At 45.4% G+C, this 22,548-nt stretch overlaps 1 protein-coding gene across 1 annotated transcript in view; it reads left to right on the top strand.

The window, feature by feature from the left end:
• The first annotated feature begins 1,006 nt into the window (after positions 1-1,006).
• LOC147708104 (VIP peptides-like) overlaps positions 1,007-22,548 on the top strand; it is a 274,826-nt gene continuing 253,284 nt past the window's right edge. Inside the window, exon 1 of the mRNA XM_086925304.1 lies at positions 1,007-1,113. Coding sequence (XP_086781430.1) covers positions 1,007-1,113 — 107 coding nt within the window. The remainder of the gene's footprint in view (positions 1,114-22,548) is intronic.

Here is a 22,548-nt window from a genome sequence, read left to right as displayed (position 1 = left end):
GTAAACAGGACTGTCGAGGGGATAGTATTCCAAATCGTAAGACACCTTACACGACATGTTTTGATAAAGCCAAACCAAAGTTAACATATAACCGTGAGGATTATAATGCACTTAATAGTATATGGTATGGCATTATCCCGGAACAGCTAAGGGAATTGGTCCCGACAGCTGCAGACAGGCTCAGCTCATGCTAGAGCACCATCTCACATAAAACCAAGCACTCTGCCTCCAGGATAGTTAAGGCCTGCCATAGGAGTGACTTATAGGTATATATGTGTTGAGTTAGGTTTAGATATAGGAATACTATATCTAAGCAAGGGGTGATTACACCAACTTGCCCCAGCTGAGTGATCAGCCAGTTGTGTTGATTTAAGTACCAGCCAGGGGTGGCAAAAGATATGCTGCAGCCCCTGGTAGGCCTTGTTGGCACCTATGCCCTGAGCACCTATAGCGCATGGTACAGGGGCAGACAAGGAGCCCAGTTCCAATTGGGTTATGTACCTATAGTACATGTATGTGAATTTAGAGAGAGAACAGCAGGCTGGGGGTCTGATTAGCAGGCCCACAGCCTCATTAAGTCGAAAACCAGTAAAGCAAAAAGCAAACATTTGGGGTGACCATAGGATAGCAGACCCTACTCTCCTACAAGCACCCACACTCAGGAAGCGGGGAGCTTCTTACGCATCCAGTCGCAGGCTCAAAGGCGCAGCTGTGCTTTGCGAGGTAGCATCTTCTCACTGAGCAGTTGTGTCCTCAGTGTTTCCACATTTGCTCTTGTTGCGTGCTTTTTGGCGTTAGGCCGCACGTGGGAAGGTACAGGGGCTTGCAGTGTCTTTAATGTAATAATTACACTGCACTGTGCTTTCTTCTACTACTGGCAGCTGCCTAAACTGACACTCACATAAATATCTTTTCATTGACTTTTTTTAAAGACAGATGCCATCAAAAAGACTAATGTGCCAGTGAGTGATGTTTGTTTCTCATTTTCCTTGTTAGATCCTCAGCGATGGAGCACCGGAGCAGCACGCAGCTGCTGTTGTCTTTTAGTCTGTTTAGCTTTCTTTACTTCCGGGCGCACGCACTGCCACTTTTGGGTGTGGACTCAGCCATGAGGTAAGTGTTTAAACCAATGCTGCAAAATTGTGACAACAGACAACAGTGACCACAACCAAAGACTCCTGTACCCAGGAAATCTAGTTTTATGGTTAACTTAGCTGCCTACTTCTGTCTAGATACATTTTGAAAAAGTGACATGTCTGCAATAGTTTGCAAAAATAAAAGTTATCGGGCCCAAGTTTTTTTCTTGGGAGCCGGCCTCCCTAAGGCTAGGATTGGCGAATATCAAGGCTGGCTGATACTAATTCCACTTTATGCTTCCTTTGTCCACCACTGTACACTTCCTTTGTCTTTACCTCTCCCTTGAAGTTTATTCATCCATGCCTCCTCCCTTTGCCACTATCTCCCCGTCGTTGTCTTTCTCCTTCTTTCTCCCTATTCTGCTTCTCTCTTACCCAAAGTCTGATAATGAAAAATAAGTCTGTTTCCACACAAATGAGTGTCAGTGCCTACCACCTGCAAATACTTGCACAAATTAGGCATTGCATGGCAGCCACTTTTCCCAATTAGAAATTATCAGATGGCACCATTTATTTATACAGAAAGTTTTTGGTCTCTGTGCACACTTGCGAAAGATTTTTCTTAAATTGTTTGTGGTTCTTAGTTTAGCGCTACACGTTGTAACACGATGCCTATTCGTGTCTTTAATGTAGACGGATTATGCGGAGGTTGAACAACTTCCACTAACTGTGCGCTAAAGTTCGACTTGAAACTTTAAATGTTTCTTCTCCTGTTTTGACAGGTTATTGACAAAAGTTCATGACTCCATTTTTTTCTTTGATTTTGATTTTTATTAATTAGATAGTTTTCTTAATTCATTGTGAAACATTTATCATTCAATATCTTTGAATAATCAAAATATATCCTTTATAACTCTGCCCAATGCATTTCGGGTCAGGTCATGTGACCCTTCGTCAGGGGCCTGTGAAAAGACGAATACAGGACCTTAACCTTCATGATAATGTGAAAATAAACAGTTCATGCATATACATCCAATTAAGTAAATATTCCAATGACATTCCTGATATTGTGCTGATTAGGTAGTGAGTGCAATGATATGACCGAACATAGTTAAGTAAGGCAGAACATGGTTAAATAAGACAGTGATATGGCGGTCCATAGTTAAATAAGACAGAGAGTGCGATGATATGGCGGAACATAGTTAAATAAGGGAAGAGTGCAGTGATTTGGCGGAACTAAGTTGAGTGAGGGAAGGGTGAACTTAAAAACAGGGCGGGAATTACAAAAATGGTACACGGGATGCCGAAATTGTGCACAAGGGGTTAAGGAGCACTTATGCGAGTCAGAGGAATCTCGGTGATCACGCTCGTAACAGGCGGGTAACCAGGATCGGTCTCATGGATACCGGACGGGTAATCAGCACAATATCAGGAATGTCATTGGAATATTTACTTAATTGGATGTATATGCATGAACTGTTTATTTTCACATTATCATGAAGGTTAAGGTCCTGTATTCGTCTTTTCACAGGCCCCTGACGAAGGGTCACATGACCTGACCCGAAATGCATTGGGCAGAGTTATAAAGGATATATTTTGATTAAATGTTTCACAATGAATTAAGAAAACTATCTAATTAATAAAAATCAAAATCAAAGAAAAAAATGGAGTCATGAACTTTTGTCAATAACCTGTCAAAACAGGAGAAGAAACATTTAAAGTTTCAAGTCGAACTTTAGCGCACAGTTAGTGGAAGTTGTTCAACCTCCGCATAATCCGTCACCATTTATTTATACAACTTATATAGTGCGCAAATACCCTGAGGTGTCTCGGCGCTGGATCACCCTCCCTGTGATTGCTGCCACTCACAATGGGTAGCCACAGCCCATATAGGGCATGCCACCGGGTGGTGACGTGGGGAGGGGCAGGGTGGGGGGTTGTAAAATGCGGGATATGGACAATTTCAGGTAAATACCGAAAACAATAAAGAAAACGAATTTCATTGCGTGTGCTGCATCGCCAATTGTGATGCAGCACGTGCAACAATTTTTTTTCCGGTACTTACCTGAAATCGTCGGTATCCCGCATTTTACAACCTCCCACCCTTCCCCTCCCCGCCCCACGCCACCATCCGGTGGCACGCCCTGAACGGGCTGTGGCTGATAATGGCTTAGCACATTGCGATCTGCCTGAGGAATATTATTAGGGCTCGTCATTATGTGCCCTCCATTGAGTCGGTATTTTGTGAACCCACCTATTAGTACATAGGTTAGTTTACAAAATATTACTAGACTCACAAAAAAAGTTGCGTGCACAGATCACAAACCCATTTTTGTGAAAAACGTATTACAATAACATTGCAGTGCTGACAACTTTGTAAGTGTGAGAGGCCTTGTTAGTTCATTACTAGATGCCTACAATCCAATTGGAATGTGCACAATGGAAGAATGTATAATTGTGAGTTGTCTGCGATCTACTCCAAATTTATAGCAGCAAGGCTGATTATTCAAGCCCTAGACATGCGTCTATGGGGAGGCCATTTTCTCCATGTAGGCTGCATGTAGCATACATGGAGAAAATGGAGATGGGAGTGTGCGCATGACTGGTTTGGTCGGCCCCAGAAGGCCGACTAAACAGTCAGGGCCCGTAACATTGGGCTAGCCACTCCTCCCCTGCCTTGTTGCAGGACCGACCACTCACCTGCCCCCAACCAAACCCTTCTTCTGCTTTCTCTCAGTGGGAGAATCAGAAAACATATAATGGTATTCATAATACCCCTTCATGTTTCTACTTCTCGCAGTGCAAGAAAGCAGTGGGGCAACGATCCTCCACCCACATGGTGGAGCCGCCCCTGTACAAGGGCCAGTGAGCCATTTTACATTTTCATTGTCTTGATTAGTTTGAATAAGCAAAGAAAGCAAACTTCCTGTTTTTAAAGATATGTTGAGATGTGCATCAATGTGGAGGGATGAGAGAGACTATGGCATTCACTGAAATTCTGTTTTTACGACATACAACAATGTCATGGCCTTGTACCAATCTCCAAATTTTTTCAAAATATTTGCAGTGTATGTATATAGATGCACAACCATTTTGGAGGCAAAGCATTCCGATCTTTTGGATCTAAGGTGTATTGAGGGTCTTCTTCTCTTGGAGTGAAAGCTAAAAATGCATATTTTTTGTGAATCTTCTGTATGCTTTACCTTGTCTGGAGTGTGTCTGCTCTCCACACCATTTCCTCATTCTTTACACCATTGTGGCCATGGGTGTAGGAGTAATTAAACAGTAAATGAAAAATACATAAAAACAAAAGTTAATTTATTATTTCTTGTCAGTATCTCACATATGATACAACTGAATTACCCTATTTGTTATACAATGTAGCCGTGAGTTACGCTTGTGGTTCTCCTGTGTTGCTCTTGATTGCCAGGAGTAGGCCCGGTGTACTATATTTAGAAGTCACAGCACATTCATGTGACTCTGGCTAGAATTATTCAACATAATAAGGTCCTTTTGTGAAGCACTAGTCGTTTTTCCCTATGGCTATATTGATACATTTGTCTGAAAGTTGGCTGGTGCCATACATTTACTATCCACTATCCTCTTGTGCCCCACACAGTTTCCTTATCTTAAGTCCAACTATATTATCAGTTACTCTAAAGGAATACCAGCAAAGCAGATTTAAGATAATTGCTTTAGGAACTTCCAACAATGTATGCAATAATATCCTCATATGTTTTATCGTCTATGACTTCAGAAAAATGGATACTTGGTATTCTCAATATTGTAACTCCAGTACATTCACCTTTGTGTGATTCCCTTAGTCACCAACATAGCCGACTGATTAACAACACCTTTAACAGATGGACACATATATATGTCCAAAGCGTGCAGAAAACAATTGAGTTTTTTAACCCCTTAATTAGGAATAGTAGCAAGTTTGACAGAAAATTTGGTGCGTAAATTAGCTCAATAAATTAGGTCTGCTATTTTCCGTCTGACTTAATTACCCATTATTAATTATAATATGCCTGTCGTAGTCCAGTTCTTTTTAATATCTACATGTTTACCCTGAGGCGAATTGCTTCATCATATATTGCTTTCTCCCTTTTACTGATTCACAATGGAGTATGAGTTGTTTTTTATTATAACTTCTTACAATAAGTGGCCACTGGACTCCACAGCACAGCAATTTGATGTTAGCACCTGAAAATAAAACAACACATATTCCATGGGAAGCTTTGTCATGAAAATTCATTTTTACCATGATTTGTACATCTGCGTGCATCTCCTTTGAAGTAACCCTGAGCAAAGCACTATGCTACGCTTGCGTAGTTTGCGCTACTTTGCACAACGCGAATTGCACATAGCACTGTGCAAACGCGCGTAGCGGTCATTTTTTGCTTGCTCGCGGTCCTCAATGTTAAGTTGGTGACCGCGAGCAAGGAAAATGACATCCCGGCGAGACTTTTTCCTTGTTTGCGAACAGCAACATCAAGTTGCCGATCGCGAGCATGGAAAATAAACTTCCCAGCGAGATTTTCAATGCGGGGAAGTCAGGTTTCTCATTGCGAGTGGTCGCGTATGCTCGCGACCGCTTGTGATGAGAAACTACCAGTCTGCGTTGGGAAAGCTGCCACTCGAGTAAAAATCTACTTGAGCAGCAGAAAATGACAGCTCGCACTGTGCAAGATGCCGTTGTCAGTGATTGCACAGTGCAGGCAAGCAGCCGGCACTGTGCAATCATCGCGAACAGCGCATTGCACAGTTCGCGTAGCGCTACGTGTATCTCGCGTAGTGCGAAGTGCACTTCGCGCAGCTACGTGTAGCGCTACTTTACAAACTATGCCCAGGGTTACTTTGAAGCAGATGATGGACGAGTTTTTCTCTATGGGATGATTTGTCTGTCCAAGTCATATTGTGCAAGACCTTGTCTATCCAGTCTCTGAATCGTGAATACCCTCTGGCTTGCACAATGTCTAACATGTTGCTTTCACACTTGTGACATTCTAACAGAATGTGTGCTGACTTTGTCTAAGTTCACACTAAACAAATACCACATGCCTACACACATACAGACATATATGTATACGTGGTAGATTCTACAGACAGCCACCATTGCATTAAAACAATTATCTAAATGAACAATATAAATTAGCCCAAACCTATGACAAAGTTTAACATTTTTGTATATATCTTTGTTAAGTCCAACATTTACATTGAAAGGAGCGTTTCCTAATGTGCCCTCGGTACTTTGCACCACTTCACCTTTTACTCACAATCATCAATCAGCATTATCGTGGTAGGTGACATCAACATCATTGTTGATTTAGCACAAGGCACCGTGCACCAGAACTAATTTGTAAATTAGTAATCTTCTAATTAACCTAGCAAATCATGTACCACAGTGGTGGCTGGTGACATTTGAAAGTGGGGAGGTGTAAAACAATTGTCGGACTTCGCGGCGGCAAGCGAGCGCAGCGAGCGAGCCTAAACCACCTACAGGAGGTTCGGGGGGGTTCTCCCCCCAAGAAAAGTTTGAAAAAAGAGTGGGCAAATGGTGCATTTTCAAGCAAACTAGAAGGTGTGAAGAACAGCCCTGGAATGTTTCTGCCCAGAACTCCGGATCCTTTCCACCTGGCAGTGCCAAAGGATAAAACTGAAAACCTGCCTCTTCAAGGAGGCTTTTCTAGCCCTCTATAAAACTCACAGGATGCCTCCCATCTCCTTAAAAAGTCCCTCAAAAATGTTAAAGTGCCGCAGATGAGCTCTTTGAACTGAGTAAAGAACAAGTGACCTGAGCCTGTCAGATTTTGCTCATCCTGTGCGTATGTAGGGGTTTTGGTTACACATAAAATACACTTAGACTCAATATCCAAAACAGCATTACAAAGTGGTCACCAGCCAAAAGTCAGCGCACAACAATTCAATTAAATACATAGGTAAATGAAGTAAGAGAGATCCTGCTTAGGCGCAGCGACTGATGTAAGGATAAGAATACCACTCTGATCATGTGCCCTCAGTACCCCTCTTCCATCTCCCATTTGCACAGGGCTTTCTTCCCTCAGTACCCCTCTTCCATGTCTCCTGTGCACAGGGCTCTCTGCCCTTAGTACTCTCCCTCTTCCATCCCTCCTGAGCACAGGGCTCGCTGCCCTCAGTACCCCTCTTCCATCTCTACCATGCACAGGGCTCTCTGCTCTCAGTACCGTTCTTCCATCCCTCCCGTGCACAGGGCTTTTGTCCCTCAGTACCCCTCTTTCATCTCTCCTGTGCACAGGGCTCTCTGCCCTTAGTACCCTCCCTCTTCTATCCCTCCTGTGCCCAGGGCTCGCTGCCCTCAGTAACCCTCTTCCATCTGTTAAATAGTGAGTTCCTTGGTGAATGAAGACACAGGAGTCTGTAAATCTTCTGGAGTTGTTTACTCTTGGTTGAAGGTGTAAACAGTTCAGCCACCCAACTGACAGCAGGCTTATCTCAGTACAGATGGAAACATTCTAACTCTGAGCCAGTGCAGCATTTATATTCCAGAACCCAAATATGTCACTAAGAGATGCTAATAACTACAAAACACACAAGTATCATTACAACATATCTCCCTCCTTTATATAGAACACAAGAACAAAAAAAAAGAACAAATAAAATGAATTTCATGAAAGCATTATACAACATAGTCATTAAGATATGAAAGAGTACGAGAAATCCGGTTGGACCTTATAACAATTTCAGGACAGTTTTATCTCCAACATTATATGGAGAAGTGCACAAATGATCATTTTTACTACGTACAGCAACGCGACCCAAATTCCAAACTCTTTGGTCAGAAGTTCTTACAGCATTGACAAAAACTTTAATAACCCTTATAGGTTTTGAAAATTTAGCGCCAGAAACACAAAAAACAGACCTTTTAATCTTAACTAGATCACCAACAGAAACGTTGGTTGTTTTAACGGCATGTATCACATCATCATTTTCTTTGCTCTTTAATCAATTCTGATCTTCCTTCTCTTGCCATGAGGTAAAATCCAGAATCCCACCCTTGACAGAAAGAAATGTATTAACCCATGGTGGTTCTAGAAAAGTATCAGGATGTCTGACACGAAACAAAAGAAAAGGAGATTTCCCAGTTGTAGTATGGGGAGAAATGCGATATACACAAACTCTCTTTGAAACGTCATCTTTCCAATTAAGGCCATTCTGCTTTGCTAGCGAGACAGTATTTTTAGAACTCTATTTAATCTCTCAACAGTACCGTTGGACTCAGGGTGATATAGCGATACAAAAGGAGATGATGGACGGAGCGTTTGAGCATATCAAACACTCACCCCCAGTCAACTGATCTGGGTTTAATCCATCACCATTCTTTAGCTCACTCTGCCACCCCAGTTCAGACATGGCCATATGTAAATTATTCTGACCCTGTGCCTCATGGGAACAGTCCAGCCCGAATTGCCAAGCCATGTCTTCCCTGGACCGGAAACAAGCATCCTGGGACCAGTTTCGGGTTCATAACCCTCATCAGCTGGGCTATCTTGAATCCTGTGGCAAAGTGAGCAAGGGACTCACGTCTGAGCATACCCTGCCAACTTAGGGCGAACAAAACGATACAAAAGGGGATGTTGGACGGAGCGTTTGAGCAAATCAAACACTCACCCCCAGTCAACTGATCTGGGTTTAATCCATCCCGTGCTCACTAAGCCACGGGAGTCAAGCTATCCCGGCTGAAGATGGCTGAAAGCCAGAAACCGGTCCTAGGATGCTTGATTCTGGTCCAGGGAAGACATGGCTTGTCAAGACTGATTTGCATATGGCCATGTCTTAACTGGGGTGGCTTGGTGAGCAAAATAACGATGGATTAAACCCAGATCTGTGACTGGGGTGAATGTTTTGCCATTGTGAAACATTCTCTCCATCCTCTTGTGTGTTTTGCATTTCACCCTATATGGGAAGGGTATGCCCAGACGTGGGTCCCGTGCTCACTAAGCCCCTGGAGTCAAGCTATCCTGGCTGAAGATAGCTGATAGCCAGAAACTGGTCCTTGGATGCTTGATTCCGGTCCAGGGAAGACATGGCTTGGTAGTTCGGGCCGGACTGTTCCCATGAGGCACAGGGTCAAGACTGATTTGCAAATGGCCATGTCTGAACTGGGGTGGCTTGGTGAGCAAAATAACGATGGATTAAACCCATATCTGTGACTGGGGGTGAATGTTTTGCCATTGTGCAACATTCCGTCCATCATCTTGTGTGTTTTGCTTTTCAGGGTGATATATGGCACACTTTTTGTGAACTATACTAGAGGTATTAAGAAAAATTCCAAATCACCAGAGACAAGTTGAACACCATTGTCTGTTAGTATGGTTTCAGGAATGCCTTACCTAGAGATAAGTTTTGTTTAAAAAATCAAATACAGTATTGGTATTCACATTCTTCGAAAAAGATATTTCTGGCCACCTTGAGAACAGATCCATCACTCCATTGATAAATGAGTCAGACCATCCCTCCCGTGCACATTACTCGCTGCCCTCAGTACCCCTCTTCCTTCTCTCTTGTGCACAGTGCTCTCTGCCAGGAAAACGTAGAAATAGGTGAAAGTGAAAAGAAGAAAAAAACGACAGAAAAAAGAAGCAAGGATGCTATTTAAAAGAGTGGACATGCATTTTTTAAAGATCTTTAACCCAGGGTGGCATAGACTAATTAACTGCCCTTTGCACTAAAATAAACACATTTATACAATTCCAGTTTAAAGATCGCATCTTGCTGATACCGTCACCCAAGTGAATCCTCGTCCCCAAAAATATTTATTCTTTCTTTTTTCGTGCCATATTAAAGTATTTATATTTTGAGTTTTGAACTTGCTGCATGTCTCTTTAAAACTGAAAAGAACACACTCAGCTTGCGCCTGATACAATGGATGTATCTGCAATGAAATCGCTGACTTTCCCTGACCAGAAATGTGCGACTCAGCTGTAGTCATTTAGGAGCACGGAACCAATGTTATGTTCTTGAGGAAAAACAATAGCGGGACATTCCCGGGGGATTCAAGAGAGGGAAAAAATTGTTGTCTCGAGTCCACACGCCACGGCAAATACAGCTGTCTGGTCTGACACACGAGACAGCATGTATTCAAAGAGGAGCACAGAGGGAAAATTAAACTACGAGTTGCCCTCCACTCAAAAATCATAAACACACAGAAACCCAGTCTCTAAGGCAAGTCATTCACAAAAGGAAAGTATGTGTATCACTTCAGTTTTCTATTCTGCAATTATTCCTCTTCTTTATTTCATATATAGTAGTTTGCAACACGTTTTTTTGACTTTCATTTAAAAACCTTTATCAACAGACAGTCTTCGAGAAGGCAGGCAGTGACTGAAATATAGCTTACACAATTCTCAATACATTCAGTCCAAAAATGTTTTTCTGATTAAGCAGAAAGCACCAATTGCTGTGTAAAAAGTGCAGAGGACAAAACGAGGTAACCGGTAGGTACTCACCAGATAAGCCTACTATTCTCATCATTGATGGTGCTTTTGTCCCAAAGGAAAAGTGTCCAAACAAAGAAATAAAGCAATAAAATGTGTAGGTGCAGTGAAGTGACAAATAATCTCAATCCACGTTGTGACAAAAAGTGATTAAAATTGGCAGACACACTTTTGTCGCAATCACTTCATTATTCATTAAGTGTGACCTGTCAAATTAAAAATAGGTAGGTTGCTATCCATGCATACCAATACCAAATGCCAGCATGTTTCTTGGCCACAAAATGTTTGGCAAGTTCTTCAGGGCCAGACCATTCAAGTAGACCTCAATCAGCTTCTGACTCTCATACCAGCTTGTGAGGTACAAATGTAGTGGAGAAAATCCTCATGGGAGTCCTCCTATATGATTGACCCTTCAGTCGTTGTGTCAATCAACTGGGGCCTCATGGAGCGTAACATCTCCTCCTGCCAGCATGGCCAGCAAGAACATGTGTGCATGTGACAGTCAATCACATTGACTCCCTGGCACTGTTTTTTGAGCCTCCCATAGTTATGCAGAAATGAAAACTCAGACAGCCCAGACACATGCTTTCATCCACTGTCAAGACAGCCCAGAACAAGTATGCCAATACTCACCCAGTGTGTCAACAACCAATGAGTGGTCACATCTGTGTGTGGAGGTCTAGTAACAATCCATTAGGATCAGAGATGAACGCGTAGTTATTGAAAACATTTACAGGAATCATAGCCGACAGAAACCAACAACAGCAGGTAAGTGCCGAACCCATTCCGATCATATGAGTTCCAGAACCCGAACTCTATTGTTCCAAGAGTGGGAAGCGAAAGGACAAATGCAAAGCACATAAAGAACACAACAATGCTGGCACAAACGGGTTGCAACAGCAGCTTTGTCCTCTAGCTCTTTAACATAGATGTGGAGGTACTTTAAGAAAACAATAACGTTTGCGTTGGATTAACCGGATTTCAACTGCACATATGACATATACACCTATCAGAGCGCACGCCGTGGCATCATTAATCATTGGTAAAGCTGTCTTCCATCTCAGCACCACGTAAAGTGTCAGTTCAGAAAAGAGTGTCCCGCATGACCGCAGACCCCATCCGAATGAGCTCATTCTTCTACTTTTACGCAACATTTCATAATGAGTTGTATATTAAAATAGTAAGCCATGATGAGACCTGTCTCTTGCCAATAATGGTGTTAGTTACGGTTGCAGGGGAGGTGTCAGTGAAAGATAGCTTCTCCACTCACCAAGAGTTTCACATTTATGAGCCAATCTAATTTCTGCTTCTGTTTTCTTTAGCTACTTATCCCTGTTATAGAAATGTGATGTGTTTAGTGATTGCAAAAGACATTGATGCCGGCAGACCCCATCCGAATGAGTGCATTTGTCTACTTTCACGCAACATTTCAGACTCTAGTTATGGGGGAGTCACGGTGGGGAGGAGTTGCAGGGGGAGTCGTGCGGGGGTAGGGGCTGGCCCGGGGGAGTTTTTATAATGATAAAAAACTTACCTGACCTCTGGGTCCACTCCTCCTCTGCTCCTTGGCCAGGTACCATCACTTCTGCCTTCAAATTACAGCCGAGTCACTTCATCAAACTCCTCTCAGCCAATACAGACGCTGTCATGCCCCGAGAATCGCAACCTGCAGAATACACGTACTGCCCCTTTAACAGACAAGCCCCGCTAAATCAGTCATGAGCACGGGGAGCGATGCTTTACGTTCTTGCGTCTAGCTCCGTGTTCCTGTTCCGTCCTGTTTCCTGTGCCTGACTTCCGGTGTCTGTTCACTTCGTGTGGAGTTCTGCCGAAGTATTGCTTCCCTTCGTGTTTCCCTAGAGTCACCGTGGCTTTCGTTTACTTTCTTTTCTGAAGCCCGCTGACTCTATCAGCCATTCCCAGTGCTCCGCCCGACGGCCGGGCTTGTTCTCCGCCGTCCAGCCGGGCACTTGTTTGCTCAGCTTACACTCCCGTTGGGTGCTCCGCCCGACGGCCGGGCTTGTTCTCCGCCGTCTGGCCGGGCACTTGTTTGCTCTGCTTCCTCTCCCATTGGTTGCTCCGCCCGATGGCCGGGCTTGGTCTCCGCCGTCCGGCTGGGCACTTGTGTGTTCTGCTCCCATTCCCGTTTGTTGCTCCGCCCGACGGCCGGGCTTGGTCTCCACCGTCCGGCCGGGCTCCATTCCTTTATCTCTTCAAGGCCCAGTGGTTGGCTACTCCGCCTAGCGGCCGGGTCTGTTCCCCGTCATTCCGCCGGGTGGCCTAAGGGTCCCCTTATTTAGGTATTTAGGTTATTGTTACACCTTGCCCTCCTTTATTCCTTTGCTTGACTGTGTCACTGCTGGCCCCTCATTCCACCATCCTCTGGGTCAACTTTCCATTGTGCTTGGGGATACTTGCGTGGATTCAATTGGAGGTGCAAGACAGAACAGACACATCTAGAATCGCGGTAACAGCGCTGTGCTCTGCCTACTTGTTTATTCCAGACATTGGATATGCTTTAGTTTTTATACATGTGTTTTGTTCTTTAGATATTCATCGCCTAGTGCCGGTGTTGGTATTTATCTCCTGTCATGTGTACCTTTGAACACCATTTATATTGGACAGCCTGGTGCTCCAGAATCAGTAAGAGAGCTTTGTGTCTCAAGAGCTTATAGTGTGTGTTCTGGGTGGACAAAGTGTTATTACTCAATTCTGTTTTATTACTCTAGTTGTAGCTCCAGACAAAAACCTCTCCATCCTGTACATCCACCCGGAACCTCAGACAAAACAATGGTGGTATGTTAGATTGCTATAGAGAATATAGAGGCTTATGTATGGTAGAAACTGTTGTTAGAATTACATATTTGTCTTTCAGCCCGACGTTCTCCTTCATTCAGCATAACAAGGTGTCCAATCGTCACTGAAGATTACAGTCAAGTCTTCTTTTGTTCTTCCCCGCTTTTCCTTGTTTTGTCTCCCTGTTTTCCCCTGACGAGCCTCTCGATACTCTAGTGTTTGATAGAGTCGGAAGGCCGTAGGGGAAGGCTGTGGAATTAGCATCGGATTCCTGACGCTCCTGCGGAACCTGCCTGGATACCATTACAGAACGTAAAGCCCACGTGGTTTGTTCTGCCCGAGCGTCATAGATTTGAATGCCGTTTCCCTATCTGATGTAGCTAATATGTTAGGGAACTTACAGGTTAAGACCCAGGCGTTGATCACTAGAGTGGACACGCTACAAAGACAACAAACAGCTGGGGCCACGGGCGGGGGGAGGTTCTTCCGTAGTTCAGGTTACCACACCTCCTACCAAACCGCTAGCACCCCCTGAAAGATATGCAGGAGATGCAGCACGATGTGCCGCGTTTCTTAGTCAGTGTCAGCTTCATTTTACCTGTAAAGCTAGTTGTTTTCCATCCGAGCAGGCAAAGGTAGCCTTTGTGATTTCTTATCTCAGTGGGGCGGCTGCAGATTGGGCCATACCATTGGTAGACAGGGATCATCCTCTATTACATAACTACGCAGCTTTCAGGAGGGAATTCCGTAAATTATTCGACAGACATGTTTACACCCATTTGTCAGATACGGAATTATTGAGTCTGAAACAAGGTAACCAAGACCTTGTAGCCTACATTACCTCCTTTCGCAGGTTAGTAGTAGAATCCAACTGGCCTGAAGAAAAACGCAGCACCATGTTTTATAAAGGCTTAAGAGACGATTTAAAGGATGCTCTTTCCCAAATAGTGGATTTACCTACGTCCTGTACTGATTTGATTGACCTAGTGGTTAAGATAGATCATCGCATCCAGGAAAGAAAGAAAGAGAGGGGTAAACATGAAGCCAGATACTTGCCTCTAAGAGAGAAGAAGAGTGTAGCAGAAAAACCGAGTGAAGAGAGTGAGCCCATGCAGATAGGCATAGTTTGAGGACCCGTTACACCAGAGGAAAGGCAGAGAAGAAGAACTCTCAGACTCTGTTTGTATTGTGGGAAAGCAGGTCACTTTTTGAGAGATTGTCCAGTAAAACCCGCAAACCCTAAGTATTCGGGAAACTAGGAAGCCTGGAATCCTGTGAGACAAGGATTCCGGGTAGATCTGGATTAACAGTCTCTTCCTCTGATTACAAATGTTCTCCTACTAATCATCTCTATGTGTCAGCATTTTTGTCCCATGGTGACTTTGGATTACATGTGTTAGTTATGGTGGATTCCGGTGCCTCAGGGAATTATATGGACGAGAAGTGGGCTAAAGAGAACATGATACCCTATACTAAGAAAGAGATAGCCAGTCATGTTACCACTATAGATGGCAGCTCACTTGTATCAGGTCCGGTAACACATCATACATCGATCCTACAAATGAGTATTGAATCAGAACATCATGAAGAAATAAGGTTCAATCTTATCAGTTCCCCACAGTTCCCGGTGCTCCTAGGTATTCCTTGGTTACGATCCCAAAATCCTGATATCAACTGGGAGACATCTATGATAACCTTTCCTCATGACAAAGGGACACAAGCGGTAGGGGCCTCAGTGGACAAGTCATCTGCCAAATGCGCTAATAATGAGGGTGATCTAGAACTACCACCTTGCTATCGCGATTTGCAGGCAGTTTTTGATGTCCGAGAAGCCGACAGTCTCCCTCCTCATAGGGTTTATGACTGTAGAATTGACCTAGAAACAGGGGCCAGAATTCCATGTAGTCGGGTGTACGCCCTCACAGAAAAAGAAAACGAGTATTTATGAGTATATCTAGATAACATGCTTGAGAAGGGCTTCATTAGACCTTCCCGTTCCCCAGCCTCGTCATCTCTTTTTTTCATCCTCAAGAGAGAAGGGGGTCTTCGTTGCTGTATTGATTACAGGAAGCTGAACAATGTCACGATAAAAAATAGATATCCTCTACCCTTGATCGCCTCTCTCCTTGACCGAATCCGCAATGCCCAATTCTTCACCAAGCTAGATTTCCGTGGGGCGTACCATCTAGTGAGGGTCAAGGAGGGAGACGAATGGAAGACCGCATTCTGTACTAAATTCGGTCTCTTTGAATATCTTGTGATGCCCTTTGGGCTTTGCAATGCTCCTGCAGCATTTCATTTTTCATTAATAAAGTGTTGAAGGATATGCTGGAGATATACGTCATTGCTTACATAGATGATCTTTTGATTTTTTCTCCATCTATGGAGGAACATGTGCAGCATGTACGCAATGTGCTTGAACGATTACTTGACAATCGCTTGTACTGCAAGTTAGAAAAATGCACTTTCCACACACGGGAAGTTCCTTTTTTGGGGTACGTCATTTCTCCTTGGGGTCTCCTTATGGATTCCACTAAAGTAGACGCAGTATTAGCATGGCCAGCTCCGCGCACGGTGAAAGAAATTCAGAGTTTCTTGGGTCTGGCTAATTTCTACAGACGTTTTATTCATAACTTTTCTACTCTTGTGGCGCCTATCACAGCCTTGTTGAAGAAAGGTGTTTCTTTTGTGTGGTCCCCTGAGGCAGAGACTTCTTTCCATCTTCTGAAGAAGGCCTTCACTTGTGCCCCTGTGCTGCGACATCCTGATCCTTCCTGTCCCTTTGTGGTGTAGGTGGATGCTTCGCAGGTGGCGGTAGGAGGAATTCTGTCTCAAGTGGATACAACAACGGGCGAGTGTCATCCTGTGGCCTACTATTCACATAAGTTCACCCCAGCAGAATACAACTATGCAGTAGGAGATAAGGAACTTCTCGCCATTAAAAAGGCATTCGAAGAATGGAGACAGTATTTGTTAGGATCCAGATATCCGGCGGTGGTATATACAGATCATCGCAACTTACAATACATTAAATCCGCCAAGGCCCTTTCTATGAGACAATTACGATGGTCACAATTTTTTAGTGAGTATGAGTTCACCGTCCATTACAGACCGGGAAAGAAGAATGGCAAGGCAGACGCTCTGTCACGCTTAGGGTTTGATTCCCCCACAGAGGTTGTAGAGCCACCTTACATCATTCCCAGACCTAGCATCATTGGAGGAACTTCAACTGAAGAGAGTTTTCTAGCTCAAATAAAGGGCAGTCAGGCCGCAGTGGATGTTACATCCTTGGTGGGATCACGAGAAGTGTCTGTTAAGAGTGGATTGGTTTGTGTACAGGGGGAGTGGTTCTACCCTCTAAGGAATTGCAGGAACAGGCAATGCAATGGTATCACTCTCATCCTGTTGCAGGCCATCCAGGGATAAAGAAGACTACCAAGGATTTGAGAGATCAGTTTTGGTGGCCTGACATGCTCAGAGACATAGAGTCTATGTAAAGACATGCCACGTTTGCGCTCAGACCAAGGTATCACGTCTTAATCCCGTGGGTCTACTCATGCCATTACCATCTCCTCCTGGTCCGTGGCATACTGTGTCTCTCGATTTCATTGTAGAGTTGCCTCTCACTAAGATGAAAAACAACACTTTGTTAGTAGTGGTTGATCTGATCACTAAGATGGCTCATTTTGTACCGCTACCGAGGTTGCCTACAGCAAGTGAATTGGCTTCTGTATTTATGCGACACATAATCCGACTCCATGGGTTCCCTTCCGTCCTGGTTTCCGACAGGGGTGCCCAGTTTGTGTCACGTTTCTGGAAATGTTTGTGTTCTATGCTCCAGATAGAGGTTAGGTTATCCTCTAGTCATCACCCCCAGACAGACGGACAAACAGAGAGGGTTAATCAGTGTTTTGAGCAATACATACATAATCAGTTTTTGCACTCCTTGAAGGATTGGGATGAGTTTGTATGGTTGGCAGAGATCTCGTACAACAACAGTCCACACTCATCCATCAACACCACCCCTTTCTTTTGTACCTATGGGGTTCACCCAAAACTGTTGCCTACTGGATCCCCTATTGACTGCTCCACCCCTGCTGCATCTGACAGAATAGAAAGACTACATAAGGTACAGAAGGATGCATTGGAGAGTCTAGAGATGGCAAAGGTTAGGTATACAGAAGGGGCAAATTTGCATAGGAGATTAGAACCCATTTACACGCCAGGAGATGCAGTGTGGCTTTCCACCAAATACATAGCTCTAGGGGGTCCACGCAAGTTCAACCCCAAGTACATTGGCCCGTATAAGGTGGTGAAAATGATCAATCCCGTGGCCATGAAATTGGAACTTCCCCCTTCCTTCAAGATCCACCCGTGTTCCATGTATCGCTGTTGAAGCCGGTTGAACCAGGGACAAGATTGCCTCAAAGACCATCTCCTGTGATCCTTCAGGACTCGGAGGAGTACGAGGTAGAGGCGATTCTAGATTCCCGTCTTGTAGGAAGGAACCTTCAATATTTGTTCCATTGGAAGGGTTATGGGATAGAAGAGTGGTCATGGGAACCGGTATCAAATGTACATGCACCTCGATTGATACGTTTATTCCTTCTGAAACACCCAGACAAACCCAAAGCAGGGGAGGGGAATTGTGGGGGGAGTGTGCTGTCATGCCCCGAGAATCGCGACCTGCAGAATACACGTACTGCCCCTTTAACAGACAAGCCCCTATAAATCAGTCATGAGCACGGGGAGCGACGCTTTACGTTCTTACGTCTAGCTCCGTGTTCCTGTTCCGTCCTGTTTCCTGTGCCTGACTTCCGGTGTCTGTTCACTTTGTGTGGAGTTCTGCCGAAGTATTGCTGCCCTTCGTGTTTCCCTAGAGTCGCCGTGGCTTTTGTTTACTTTCTTTTCTGAAGCCCGCTGACTCTATCAGCCATTCCCAGTGCTCCGCCCGACGACCGGGCTTGTTCTCCGCCGTCCGGCCGGGCACATGTTTGCTCTGCTTCCTCTCCCATTGGTTGCTCCGCCCGACGGCCGGGCTTGGTCTCCGCCGTCCGGCCGGGCACTTGTGTGTTCTGCTCCCATTCCCATTTGTTGCTCCGCCCGACGGCCGGGCTTGGTCTCCGCCGTCCGGCCGGGCTCCATTCCTTTATCTCTTCAAGGCCCAGTGGTTGGCTAGTCCGCCTAGCGGCCGGGTCGGTTCCCCGTCATTCCGCCGGGTGGCCTAAGGGTCCCCTTATTTAGGTATTTAGGTTATTGTTACACCTTGCCCTCCTTTATTCCTTTGCTTGACTGTATCACTGCTGGCCCCTCATTCCACCATCCTCCGGGTCAACTTTCCATTGTGCTTGGGGATACTTGCGTGGATTCAATTGGAGGTGCAAGACAGAACAGACACATCTAGAATCGCGGTAACAGCGCTGTGCTCTGCCTACTTGTTTATTCCAGACATTGGATATGCTTTAGTTTTTATACATGTGTTTTGTTCTTTAGATATTCATCGCCTAGTGCTGGTGTTGGTATTTATCTCCTGTCAAGTGTACCTTTGAACACCGTTTATATTGGACAGCCTGGTGCTCCAGAATCAGAGAGCTTTGTGTCTCAAGAGATTATAGTGTGTGTTCTGGGTGGACAAAGTGTTATTACTCAATTCTTTTTTATTACTCTAGTTGTAGCTCCAGACAAAAACCTCTCCATCCTGTACATCCATCCGGAACCTCAGACAAAACAATGGTGGTATGTTAGATTGCTATAGAGAATATAGAGGCTTATGTATGGTAGAAACTGTTGTTAGAATTACATATTTGTCTTTCAGCCTGACGTTCTCCTTCATTCAGCATAACAAGGTGTCCAATTGTCACTGAAGATTACAGTCAAGTCTTCTTTTGTTCTTCCCCGCCTTTCCTTGTTTTGTCTCCCTGTTTTCCCCTGACAAGCCTCTCAATACTCTAGTGTTTGATAGAGTCAGAAGGCCGTAGGGCAGTGCTTTCCAAACTTTTTTAACCCTTGGCTCCCTTGACCTAATTTGCAATTTGCCGTGGCTCCCCACCATTTTTTTACAGGTGGGCGGGTGGGAAAAGAAAGAAAGAAAATGGGGCTTCGCTTGTTACAAATGAAGCCTGTGTGTTTATTCATGCATGAGTGTGCGTGTGATCATGTTTGTTTTTATAGCGCACTATTGCTCTGGTGTTCTGGCGCTCTGCAATTCTGACATCGCTGCACAGGGGGCCCAAAGTCTAAAAGTCAAAAGCACTTGGCAAGGGCTACGTCTGCGAAAACACAAACCATTGTACCTGCATTAAGCAGGTGGCATTTGTAACTCCCCTGTACTTTGCATATCTTGCGCCGGATAAGCTGCAATACGTTAATCCTGCATTCAGGCACTGGTAGGGCCTCAAAAAGACGCATAATATACACACGGCCAGACGCTATCTTTCCCACATCGTGCGCTGGCCCCTGGCACTTGATAACCGTGCACCAGGGCGCCGCGGCGCACAGTTTGGGAACAACTGCCTTAGAGGGTTAGTGAAGTATATTAAGGAGTAGAGTAGCATGAGGCAAAAGAAAGGGGAGTGGGGAGAGCAGTATGAGGGAAAAGGAAGAAAGCGTGGAGGAGATTAGCCTGATTTTTAAGGAAGGAAAGTGTGGAGAGCAGTATGAGGCATGGGAAAGGAGAGAGGAGTAGAAGAGTAGTAGGAGGGATATGAAAGGAGTGTTAGAAGTGTTGATTTTTTGCAATGGTATTTGTGCTGGTAGGTGGTTTTGTTGGTGGTAGTGGTGGTTTTGATGCTTATACAGTTGGTGGTGTTTGTGTGTTGGTGCTGTAGGTGTTTTGTTAGACGATTGTTGGTGTTTGATATTGGTGGTAGTGCAAAAGGAGTTGTTAGCAGTATAGTGTAGTTAAATATAGTATATGTTTTTGTTAGATCTGTTAATGTTACATGTTAGTGCATATTAACAAATCGTAATACAATTGTGTTTTGAAAGTTCATGTTTATTAAGTATACATGTGATACAGCGAGTGATGGAACCTGCCTTAAACCCGCACATCTGGCCCGTGATCCAGGGGTGTTTCCTCTTTAGTGGGTCTCTACGTGCTGGGCACTTCGTAGAGGTCTGTAGAATTTCCGCCCCTCGGTCGTGCGGTATTAAGATAATAAGAGCAGTGGCTGCCTTTTCATGAGGTTTGGGGGGGGGGTAGCTATGACCGGATTAATCACCCTAAACTGCAGTTGTCAATCGTGCAGCAGGTGAAGTGGCACAGAAGTGAAAAAGTCGAGACAGCAAGAGAGAAGGAGTGTTAGTGGGTGGATGGAGAGACTTAGTCGACGGGTGGATTCATGGATCTTTTGGAAGGGGGTGGTAGGTGGACGGTTATGTCGGTGAGTGGGTGGCTTGGCAGATGTCTGTGGGACTGCCATGACATGAATCGTACGGATAAGAATGAGGCACAGACAGAAGGGGGGGGGGTGCTCATGAGAGGGTAGCAATGGAGAGGCGATGTGATGGAAAGTGGGCCACTGCATACATGCCAACATTCCAGAAGAGCAAAGTGGGAGATTTCATTTAAAAAATCGGGAGAGTGGGGCCTTGAATCGGGTTACTGACATGTATGGGCTTTGGAAGTGTGCTGTTGCAGGATCGGACATTGGAAATGTAAATGCATGTTTTTTTCTTACCTTTTAGAAGCATGGAGCGCAATGGCAGGCAGAGAGGGTGATGAAAGGGGTGTGCACTGGCCTTGCAGGTTGTTGGCATTGCATAAACCCCCCCCCGCCCCACCCCACACCCCGTGTGGCAGCCCGGGTTGAAACAACTTCCCAGGCACACACACAGTCGCCCCCCCACCCGCCCCAGTACTTCACAGATCTTTAAAAGACAATTCCCTTGTTAACACCCCTTCTAGAGCCCCTGCACGTTACACAATAAATACCAAGCCCTGTCAGCTGAAACTAATCGGGGTTTTCCTTGCAGGAGTCTGGAGGCGGGAGACTATCCTTGAATATCGGTAGTCTCCTGCCTGAATCGGGAGGGTTGGCATGTCTGCCACTGGGCAAACCGAGAAGGTTTAACATGCACCAGGGGCTTTCTCTACCCATATGTGCGGGTAACTCACTTCTGACCCCCACACTAATCAACGCTACCTTAAAAGCGGAGCAAAGCCTCCTGCAGGAGGCGCCCGTGCTGCTGACTCATCGGAGGGCTCCGAGATGTAAAGAGCTGGCTAATGTCCCGGAACTGCTGCCTGTCCCACAAGCACAGTGATGGTGTGACCCCCGGAGTCTAGGCGCTGACCGATACTCACACCTACAGTGATGTGTGAACGCCCCGAGTCAAAGTGCTTAATTAGGGGCAGGGCAGCCTATTCATCGTGGAGGCAGGGGGGTGAAAGAAAGTGACACATGCTTAGTGCGACTTTCACATTTCCTTTCCCACATCGTGCGCGGCGCCCCTGGCTCCTGATAACGGCGCACCAGGGCGCCGCGGCGCACAGTTTGGGAACCATGGCCATAGGGGAAGGCTGTGGAATTAGCATCGGATTCCTGACGCTCCTGCAGAACCTGCCTGGATACCATTACACGCTGCTCCAGCAACACCAGGATTGGCTTAGCAGGGGTACTTGCTGCCCTGCCGCCCATTAGGAGGCGGAGGGTTGTAGCGTCGAGCAACCCTCGCTCTCCCAATGCGCAGCCAGACGCAACACTAGTGTGCATGACTGGCTGGTCAGAAAAATTTGCCAACCTTCACCAGTCATGCTCACTTGTGCTGCTGCCTGCAGTGCGCTCCCCTGCCACACCACCCCCTGGCCTCCGTATGCATTTCAGCCAGGTGAATCATCATGATGCCAGAATGCCCACCCCTTTCAGACTCTGAAGGGGGTGGGCAGTCAGGCATCATGATGACTCACCTGACTCTAACTGACATGCATTATCTTAATCGCTCTACCAAATACCACGCTTGCGGTCTGCCAAACCTGCCTTGATGAAACTGCATTGGCTCCCTTTTGCAGCCAGGATACAGTTTAAAGCCATGTGTCTGACTCAGAAAGCTATGTGGAGGACTGGTCCAGCTTTGTTGCTGATCCTGCCTGTGTTTTGTGAGGAGCTGCAAGGACATGTGAATCAAGGGAAAACTTGTAGCGGCGGCAGTGGCGGTGATTTGTTGTGTGCGCTGCCCGCAAAAATCAACCCCCCTAT

Source organism: Lissotriton vulgaris, chromosome 6 (assembly GCF_964263255.1).
Source record: "Lissotriton vulgaris chromosome 6, aLisVul1.2, whole genome shotgun sequence".
Taxonomy (NCBI): Eukaryota; Metazoa; Chordata; class Amphibia; order Caudata; family Salamandridae; genus Lissotriton; species Lissotriton vulgaris.
The sequence above is the reverse complement of the archived record's forward strand: the minus strand, read 5'-3'. Positions and strand labels throughout refer to the sequence as shown.